The sequence below is a fragment of the Lagopus muta genome, chromosome 3 (genome assembly GCF_023343835.1).
Source record: "Lagopus muta isolate bLagMut1 chromosome 3, bLagMut1 primary, whole genome shotgun sequence".
In the NCBI taxonomy this organism is placed as follows: Eukaryota; Metazoa; Chordata; class Aves; order Galliformes; family Phasianidae; genus Lagopus; species Lagopus muta.
Window position 1 is genome coordinate 80,732,730 of NC_064435.1, and position 10,987 is coordinate 80,743,716.

Sequence of the window (10,987 nt, forward strand, 5' to 3'; positions counted from 1 at the left end):
GGGTTTAATTATATTTTAGCATTGTCTTTATATCTAAGTGCATAAAGGGTTACCCATATCCTATAAGGTAAAAAGCATTATAGAATCATAAAAAGGTTTTGAAAGGTTTTGGAAAGGACCTTTGAAGATCATCTAGTCCAACCACTCTGCCATGGGCAGAAGCATCTGTGGCTAGATCAAGCTGCCCAAACTACCATAATGATATCTGCTTGAAATGTTAATGAACTATCTTTGTCTCATCACAGTTTTGTTTTAAAGAGAAAAGAAGCAATTTTATGATATTTTGACAGTTTAAATCTTGAAAATGCAATAGGGGTAGGATCCTGTAGGTCTTAGCAGAACTGGTCACTTGCCAGATCACTATTTCTGTACAACAGATACCCTTACACAGCCCTCTTCATTTGTGACAGAACTGGTAGTTGTATTTACTACTGAATAAGTTTTAAAGGATTCTGTAAGAAAGATTGAAAAAAAATAAGTATTAAAAAGCAAATCCCATTGATTTAGTGATTACTGTCACTGTAACAAGCAGGAATACCCGACCCCCATTTTTTATTGTCTGTGACAGCATTCTTACATTATCATGGGAAAATAAGTAACCAAATGAAAGCCTTATTTTCCAATTGCTGCTAGTAATTGCGTGTGACAGACAATTAACATAGGAAGATGACATCCAAATAAGATTTACTGCTAGTTTAAAACAGTACCAGTGATCAGCAGCAGAAATATCTGTATATCATTTTTGACAAACTGACCCATCGTATGAACTCGCTGCCTAGACTCATAAATGAAAGGAATTTCTCTCCCTTCTCTAAATTTCTGTTCCTTTTCTGTTCTTCTGAACACTGAAAATCTATGTCACTCAACTCAAGGCAGTCAGCAGCAGCATGGGAGTGATCTAGGCCTGGTCAGTGAAGAGTGAAGAGACCTGTTCCCTAAAAGAAGTCTGAATCTGTATATCTACATCAAGTAACCCATATTTTCACAGGATTTGCCTTCACATCATGTTTATTTAGGCTGTGAAATCTGAGAACATGACACTGTCCCATGATACTGGAATTGGACTTAGTGATCCTTATGCATGCCTTCCAACTCAACACATTACAGATCACAGAATCACAGAATCACCCGGGTTGGAAGGGACCCCAAGGATCATGTAGTTCCAACCCCCCTGCCTAGCAGGGCCACCAACATACACATTCAGATCAGGTTGCCCAGGACCCCGTCCAACCTGGCCTTAAACACGTCCAAGGACGGGGCATCCACAACCTCCCTGGGCAGCCCGTTCCAGGGCCTAACCACTCTCCTAGTAAAGAACTTCCCCCTAACATCTAACCTAAATCTTCCCTCCTTCAACTTAAAACCATTTCCCCTAGTCCTGCTGTTGTCAGCCCTTTTGAAGAGTTTACTCCCCTCCTGGGTGTAGGTTCCCTTCAGGTATTGATAGGCTGCAATGAGGTCACCCCGCAGCCTTCTCTTCTCCAGGCTGAACAAGCCCAACTCCCTCAGCCTGTCCTCATAGGGGAGGTGCTCCAGCCCCCTGATCATCTTAGTCGCCCTCCTCTGGACCCTTTCCAAAATCTCAATGTCTTTCTTGTACTGAGGGCTCCACACCTGGACACAGTACTCCAGATGGGGCCTCACAAGAGCCGTGTAGAGAGGGACAATCACCTCCCTAAATTCTACTGCTATCTCCTAGAACTTAGGAAAAACTCCAAAATCTCATGTGTAGGACTCGAGTCTCAAGTCCCAGACTGTTCTGCTTAGAGCACTATACAGAAAAAGGTGAAACATTCTGTGGTGAGATAACATTTCTTATGGGTATAAAATTGGTGGGTAGCTATCTTGAATTTTGTGCCAGAATGTTCTGGCACAAGAAAAAAGCATTAATCTCTTGGCTTTCTACCTAGGGGAGAGACAAGGAGAAGACATAAAAGCCAAAACTTTTAATTGAAATCAGAATTGTTATGTTGCATTATAAAAGTTTTGTTTGGGAAAAGTAATATAAGTATAAATTTGGTTTAAATATAGATCTGTAATTACTAACTAGACTAAATTGTAAATTGTACCTTCATGATGAACAAGAACTGAATCTGAATTTGGATGAAATTCACTTTATCATTTAAATGAAATGCTTGATCACTTTCAGAATATTTCTGTTTCACATAAAACTTCTGTGATGAGAACAGTTACTTTTCAAAGACTGAAGGAAGATCTATGGATTTTGTTTAATCTTTGATTTCATTGTCTACCTTTATGTGTGGTGGAGAGTGGTCAAGGTGAAATCCATCACAGAATCACAGATTGGCTTAGGTTGGAGTGGACCTTAAAGATCATCTAGTTCCTGCCATGTACCTAGACATGCAGGAGTGACATCCCCAAGCTTGTGTGCCCACCAGGTGACAGACAAGAAGCAGACCAGAACCATTCTACTTCCTCATCTGATGGAAAAAAATAAAAATAAATTCAACAGCGAAGCCAAGAATAAAACATATATTGACAGACTTTTGTACTCCTGTTTCCTTCCTCCCTGGGCAAGCCATTCAGTGAGAAGTCAAGCTCACTGTGTTATTTCTTTTTTTTTTTAAGATTGCATCCCTCTTCCTTCCTATCTCAGAACAGAAAAGAGAGCAAAATCAAAGCTTTATTGCTGTTACTGGGAGACAGAGCAATGTTTTTAGACTGCTGCATAGTGACTGTACAAACCGTTTGACTTGAATCAAAAGTATGAAATTGTTCCTTACTGCAGTCTCCTAACTGACAAAGCAGTGTGGCAACCAGAAATACAGGAAATGAACTGTTACAGGCTGAGGCTACTCACAACTGTAGCATGTTTTTTTACTTCCAAGAAAGATGAAGGTTTGGGATAATGGTATTCTCTTGATCAGAAGGTGTTATGTCATTGTTTCAGTATTTGTATTTCTGTCTTTAGGCAAGACTGGAAATCTGTGCTTTGAGGGATACGGTGGCCATATATCTAACTCCTGACAGCAAGTAAGTTCTGCTACATTTTCTACTATTTCATTGTAATGGAATCTTTTCTAAACGTGCAAAAATACGTGATGTCAATTAAAGATTTTCAAGAGATTGATCAAAGTATGTGTTATACTACATATGCATGTGGAAAATTAATTACTTCTAAAGGTTTATCAGTTGATTTGAATTTGTTGACACAAACCAGGTATTCCTCGTCCTTAGCAAATGAGAGGTAGAAAAAAAACCAAACCTCTTAGTTGACCTACTAAGGAAACTGATGCAATAGCAAAAGCAGTCGTCACTGAGTTTTATCCAATTTGTCTTAAAGCACACCACAGAGAGTCTGCCAGGCACTTCAGGGAGGGTGTAGAACCAGACACTGATAGGATCCCCTTATAAGCACATGGAGAATAGGGCTTTCCACAAGCTTGTATACTATCCTTCTTCTTTTTGACAGACCTCATGAGAGAGAATGAATTCAGCTTTACACTGTCTATTAGAATGAAAGCTTCAGAAGGTTTTTTGGAATCTGTCAGTGAGGTGCAAGACCACAGATAAGTGGAGGACTTGCTCACACATACGGTAGTATAATGGAGAAAGAAAAGCGCTAGCAGCATCAGTGGTTGATGCAGTCAAGGCATGTAAAAACACAAACCATGGTAGCTGTCAGCAGTTTTGAGTAATGCTGATTAATTGAAGTTTCTGAGTGAGTATTTTTGGGATTGCCTACGCTTTTGGTAGGATTAACACAGATTGCAATTTAATCTTTTTATCTGATCAGTATTTTTTAGGAGGCATTACAGAACGTGAGGCCCTCATAAAGACATATGATGGTATTCTATGGTGTCACTGATTTCAATTTCAAAAAACTTGCTTCCGTGTTCTGAGTGCCTGACAGTGACATAGACCTAAATGTAAGCTATTTGGCACCATAAAATGAAGTTGCTGTTGTCTCTCACCAATATATGATTCAGCAGAGTGAACTGTGGAAGCTGGAGCTTCATAAATGCCTCTTTATTTCTGGACTCTTCTGGTAATAGTTGGCATAAAGTCACCATTTTAATTTTTTTGAGAAGATTATATCAATCTGTGTAGAAGTTGCATCATTCCTTGCTCTTCTATTCCACATCTGTTGCTTAGAGAGGTGTGGAACTGCCTTCCGTGGAGAATTTGACTTGGCCCCAAGAGACCTCCTGTACCTCAGAGTTGTCCCTAATTTGAGAGGAGGGTTGGACCAGAAGACCTTCGCTATGTTCTAGGCACAAGGCAGGCTAGCAACTATCTGTAATTCTTCAAGGGTCTGAGGCATCAGGCACTGTTTTAAATCAGCGGGGGATTGAACATCTCCTGTTTGTGTCTGTTTTACATCATGTTTGGAGAGTTGAGAGACCCGCTTGAGCCCATGGCCACTTTGTTTAATTTGCACATGAACGTCAAGTGCCAAGTTAACATTCTGTTTTATATTGAAATAAGAAGGGCTAAAATAGAGTGTATTTCCATGAAGTGATAGAGAGAAGCTGAAGGGTGAGACTTTTACCAAGGGAATATGAGTATTTTTGTTTTCCTTACAGCTCAAGCTTTAAGCAAGCCTTGGAAGCTTTGCCTCAGATCTCAAGTGGAGCTGACAAAAAGTGAGTATACTGCACCTTCTTGTCTTTCTTCTGCTTTCTGGAGCCATTGCTATTTACCTTCATATCAGAGCTTTACTAGAAGAGGATTAAGTTTTACTGTATTTGACCCTGGTTTTGGTTTTGACACTGATTTACAGTGTTAGAAGGCTCTTCGGACAGTGTTAAATGTTACCTGAATACTTGTTCATTGTGGCCTATTAATTTATTAAGAGGACCAGTGGCTTTGTAGCATATGTCACTTTCTCATTCTAGTCTGATCAATTCTCTGTAGTTTTATGTTTATATTATAATGTCAGTTCATTTTAGCTTTCCACGCTGATCTTTGTTTCTGTGAGGTATATTGTCTTATCTTACCGAATTTAGCAGCAATAAAGAAAATACTAAGTAACAAAGTGCAAGTTTTTGGTGGCTGATATTTGGGCAACTCGCAAAATTGGCTTGCTTCCTTTTAGAAACAAGTAGAGTCTTTTGTTCTTTCTTAACATCAGGAGGAGGCATTTGGGGTTCTTAATTCCCCACCATAGCAAACTTTGAGAACCAAGCTGCTGCACTGCATTAAATGTAGTATTTGTTTATTTTGCAAGAATAGCTTGATAAAGAATAATATGGTAAAACTAGGATAGATTTGTTGTCAGTATATTAGAAAAAAAGTAGAGCTTCTTTGTACAACCTATGGTCTGCAAACCATCTTTTCCCAGATGTCTTCTATCTATTCAAAACTACTCTTCACAAGACTTAAGAAATCTTAAGATACCTTTTTGCTGCCTTACTTGGCCCAATTAAAGACAGGAATCAGTTTTGAGACAGTTCTTTCAACTCAGACTTTCAGCAACACCTGTAGGGTTGTTTGGGTTTTGATTTTTTTTCATTAGTCACAAGTATGTGAACTTTGTCAGACAGATGAGAATCAAGAACTACTTCATTTTTACATTTGTCACAGAATTCTGAGCCTTAGACAGCATAAAACTTGTTGCATTTCTCAGGTTGCTAGAAGTCAATTGTCATCATCCCACACAGCTCATTAAAATCTATCTACATGTATTTATGTAAAATAATATACATTTATGCACCAATTTAGAGCTGATTGTTTATTCAGTCATTACTGTGGTGCTAAATAATGAATGTGTCCATACGCTCTTCCAAAGGGCTTTCTGAAGAAGCTGATGCTGATTTTTGTGGTGCAAGTTGTTCTTGTTTTGTTTTTTTAATTGACATTCACTGTAATTTATTTTGTTACTAGCTGTTTAGTAATCAAAACTGCAGTCTGAGAATTATAATAAATATCATCCATTGTACCATGTACCCTTTTGGCAACAAACTATTGCTATTTTCCAAAATGAGCTCACACATACTTTGTTATCTAGAAAGGTTAAAGGTATGTGTTTGCCAGTGAATTAATAATTCTCCTGGAACAGCCATTCCATTTCTGATCTTTCAGCCGTGATCCTTAACAGGAATCTGTGGAATACCTTCCAAAGGCAAGCTGTATAACTCACATTCACAATTCAGCTGCAAGCCAAAAGCTTTAGCTGTTGTAGGGATACAGGTTTTATGGCACATAGTCTGACAGTTTTCTCACAGCAGTATTGTATCATCCTCTTTTCCATTTATTTTGCCATTGTAGTTTGCATATGCATTTCTTTAAGGAAAGTGATCTTCATGAGGATGGAAAGGCATATGAAAGCCTATTTTATAGCCTTGATGAAATCTGTGTAGTTGTATCCCCTCCTCTCGTCACAGATCATCCCATCATAGTTGCTGTAGTTCTCGGTAGCTGTAAGATTCAGGTATTTAAACCTGATCAAATTTTAGGTTCTTCATTTAAGCACGCAATGTATTTGAAGTCGCAGACAGAATAGTCAACATTTTTGGCAATCGTTCACTTTTCAGAATCTGCAGAAGTTGTAAATAATTTCTTTTTGCAGGTTATTGGAAGAGCTGCTAAACAAATTTAAAAGCAGCATGCACTTGCAGCTGACCTGTTTTCAAACTTCTTCATCAGCAATGATAAAAACATAGACGTCGACACAACACAGGGAACTCAACAGATGCACACCAATAAACGTCACCCATTTTTCTGTACTACTTTGATTCCTTTGAAGGCCCCGAGGAAATCAGAAGGAATTTCATTGAAAAAGAAATGATGAGATCCAACTCTGAGTAATGGCATGAGGTATCCTGCTGAGTGAGAGTTCTGTTCATAATTATCTTGACAAAATAGTTTTCTGTCTACTGTATTTCATTCGGTGGAAGGGACTAAGTTTTGTTTACATACACTCTTCTTGGCTGTATGTTCGTGAAGAAATCTTTATTTATTTACACGCTGTAATCTCAGTTTCATTTGTTAAAAATATTTGAATGTATTTTTAGCAACTGTCACCTTAAATGTTAGTATTACGCATGCTGCTCTGTGTTTCAGTCTGTTCCTTTCTAGATGTGGAGCAATGCTAATGTAAGTGACTGGAAGACTCAGCTTCTGCAAATAATTGAGAAGTATGCTGTAAAGATTACAACTTACAGGTGACTATAAGTATCCAGATACAGTATGCTGGAGAATACCACTACTTCTGTGCTTAACAATTATCAACTTTTTTTCCTGCTGTCATCTGAAGTTGTAGTGGTCATTAAGTCTGATTTCTTGGAAGGCTTTTATTTTCTTTTTTCTTTTTATCTAGACAGATCTTTATCTTTAGTGTTTTCCTTCTGTTTGAGTATTGGTGTAGACCTTCACAATTGAAATAAGCTTTCCTGTCATTGACCACTAACAGAAGAGTGCTCTGAGTTTGAGATTAGTAGAAGCTGTTATGAATATTTTAGAATATTTAAAAATATTCTTTAGTATTAAGAACTATAGTAGTAAGTACTTCTGACTGGTGGTAGGTAAGCTAAGGTGGAGCACAATATGTCGTTTTTGCTGTTTAATTCTCATTATTGTTATCTCTTCTTGTTCTTACAGTCTTTCTACCACTGTCTTCCCCTTCTCTCTTGTTATTCAGTCCTCTTTTCACCACCAGTTATTGAATTTGTTTGGAGGTGAACAGGACAGGAACAGTTTTGCTGCTATTAGCTTACAGTTACACAAAGTTTAAGAGCTGTCTTCCCAACAAAGAAGCAGGACCAGATTTGACACTGACTTTCATTTTGAGACTTGATAAAACGTGAAGGAAGCAACTAATATAAAGCAGTCTAGTGGCATGGGTTTAATTTTAAAACTGAAATCACACATTAAGTACACCATACAGAAATGATACAGTATTCTTTCTGTACTTGCAGAAACTGTGCATTGAGTTTTCAATTATGTCAGCTTTTGTCTTTTGCCAGTCCAGTTACACGCTTTAAAAATATAACATGCAGCTCCAGTAATTATGAAATGCTGTGGAAGACAGCTTGATACTGATGTATTTACTTGTTAAAAATTGTGCCTATGTAATGATAGTGTTGAATGGAAGTCTGAAATTTATGTCATTTTTTGTTTGAAACATATGTTATTATTGGATTAACAGGGAGAGCCATTAAACATCTAAAGCAGTGTTGTTTTGTTGAATGTTGTGTATTTGAAGCTGGTCATAGTGTCAGCTCCCAATATTAACAAGTAATTAGTCCAATTCTATAAGATTACCTTCAAAATAATAAAATATTAAGAAAGATGGTTGTAAGCTTTTCCTGAATTCCTTGCTTTCCAAGAAATGAGGTTTCTTTATGAAGTTTACCAGACTCTACATTTCCTAAATTTATATTAGAAATGCTCATAAGTATTGAAAACTTAACTTATTCTCTGTGCTAACATAATAGAGCTTTGGGCATTTTTTGCTGTAACATCATTCTCCCTGTTGCATCACCTTGTTGCTTGTGTTTAAAACCTGAGATCTTTCAGATGTTGGTGTTCAGTTGCCTTACTGAAGTACACTGTGGAACATGTCACGAATTGTAAACAAGAATAACATGTGAAGAATCAAAGCACTGCTTCAATTCAAACTGATTGGAGGTAAATGCTGGTGGTCAAGTCAGAGCACCAGATCTTCATGAATCCAGCTTTAAAGAAGAAACTGAATAAGTTTAAAGTTCATTTCTGTGGAAGGAGAGTTGGGGCTGTGAGGACTTCATAGCTGAGGTACAGCAGGTTGCTGCATTTCCTCAGAAAAAAAGAAGTAGTGTGGCTTTGCAAAAAAAAAAAAAAAGGTGTAAAGATAGTGTTGGACGTGGAAAAGGATGGGAGACCACATCAAAATACAGAGGGCTCACAGAAAAAAAGGGGGGCAATAAGGAAATTAAAGTAACAGAAGTGAAAGGTTCTGACATTTAAAGCAAAGGTAAGCACTGAAAAAAACAGTACAGGAGAAAAGTGAATTACTATATGAACATCAGACCTGTGGAAAAATCTAAAGAATATTCAAATTTAAATTAAAAAAAAAAAAGAAAAGAAAAAGGACACTGATATAGAAACCTGGAAAGCATTATTTCTCTTTCAAAAGAAAAATGTATGAAGTAAATAAGGTTGTAAAATACCTTGCTAAAAATAGGTAAAGTTTTAAGGGAAAATTCAACAATTCAGTATTGTTGAAATTTTCAGTCCCTGGAGATGTTGAAGCATTCTCCTGTTATTCTGTATTGCAATATTTATTCTGAATAGCCATGCATAGCTTAGGATAAAACCAAAGGAATAATAATAAAAAAGAACAAGAATGGTATGAATGTAATGAAATGGGCATGGGAGGAAGGCAGAGGAAAAAATGCTTAAATAAAAATGGTGGAAAAAATAAGGGGAAATTCATTACACTATGTATCTGGAAGGTAACTTAATGAAAGGGATCAAAAATATAGCATAAAATAAGGATGAAATACTGTGCCTTCTCACTCACAAGATATTTAATTTTTAAATCGGTGCTGTTTGGATAATATGTTTATGGAATGTGCTGGTAGTACATTGTTGTCCAAGTTAAATACCTTCCTAAAAAAACTGAAATCAGTTTTGAGCTTAAGATACTGAAAGAACCACAGTCCTGGTAAGCTTCATATATGTGCTGAATGTCAAGCAATGTGAACAGACCTGAGGCTCCTTGCTCGGATCTCCATCAAGTGTTTAAAGTCTGCCCACCATTTGAGGATCAAGACAGTTGTATCCTGTGCCTAAACCCCTTGCGCCTTCCTCTAGTTGCATATGAAGAACCAGAGCTCAACCCAGTTTAATTTAATTTCACTGTATGGCAATAGAGAAGGAAACGAGAGATCTGTGCTTGAGGTGCTGTAGCAGTGATGTGTGACTGTTAAAGGTGAGATTTTTTTGTTTTCAATGCAGACAGCCTTTTGTCTTCCAGAACTAGAAGCATCCATGAAATAATAGCATGTTTCTCTAGCTTTATTGTATAGACAGATGGGAATAAAAACTGTACAAAGCATGGAGCTAAAAGAAAAAAAATAAATAAACTTAGTCGTTATTTATCTTGATTCTGCTAGAAGAGCTCAGTTCCCTTACATATGTTCAGGAAAAAAAGAACAAGAATTGATTGTTGATATAAAAGAAGGTGTAATGAAAATTAAAGATTTTATTTAATTTTAAAAAAAAAAAAAAAGGAAAAGAAAAAGAAAAATAACCCAGATAATCCAGATGATAGTAGAAGAAGACCTGTGGAGCTCTTTGCTGGGCCTACAGCGTGAGATGTAGAATTCCCTTACCTGCAAACATCTAAAATTTAGCTAGACAAAGCCCTATAAAAAATTATTTATAGATTTAACTCCTTTTGAGTTTGATTGTGCAGTGATACATAGATATTTTCTATTTTTCCAAAAGAAGGTAACAAATTGCAGTTTCCTAGATGCTCTTTTGCCTTGTGAAGAGGAGAACACTGAGATCAGAATCTTTGGTCATGGTTACATCTGACCATCAGAGACAGTGCTACACAAGGTATTTATGCTTCCAGACCTGCTGCCAGCTGGCATTTCAATCAACTCTAGCCCACTTCCTTGGCCCTGTCCTGCTAAAATATACATGAAGCACTGTAATTTTCCTGAAAATATTATTACAGTATTGATTGTATTGATTGATGCAAATCCTGCATCAATTGAAGTAGTTTTTTGGACTCTTGCGAGCAAGGAGACGTATGACATGTCTTGCGTACTACAAATGTTCTGCTGCTTTGTTCTTCTGAGTGTAAAGCTTTCCCCTAAAAGTTAGAAGAGATCCCAGATCTCATCAGAATATGCTGAAACTGAAAGATTGATGAAGTGCTTCTCCTGAAGCCTGAGCTGCAATATTCAGATCTGAAACTTTAACACTGGTAAAGCGTTTCTCACTGGATCTGATTGGTTAGATGCATCTTGTCCCGACAGAAAGAGGGACCCTTTAGGTAAGTAACACTGGCAGTCTCTTTCTTCCTGTTAGG

At 37.2% G+C, this 10,987-nt stretch overlaps 1 protein-coding gene across 1 annotated transcript in view; it reads left to right on the forward strand.

Moving 5' to 3' along the window:
- Nucleotides 1-8,138, forward strand: part of EXOC2 (exocyst complex component 2) — a 127,291-nt gene extending 119,153 nt beyond the window's left edge. The window contains exons 26-28 of the mRNA XM_048939216.1: nucleotides 2,933-2,994; nucleotides 4,548-4,607; nucleotides 6,533-8,138. Coding sequence (XP_048795173.1) covers nucleotides 2,933-2,994; nucleotides 4,548-4,607; nucleotides 6,533-6,626 — 216 coding nt within the window. The 3' untranslated portion in view covers nucleotides 6,627-8,138. The remainder of the gene's footprint in view (nucleotides 1-2,932; nucleotides 2,995-4,547; nucleotides 4,608-6,532) is intronic.
- Nucleotides 8,139-10,987: the final 2,849 nt, after the last annotated feature.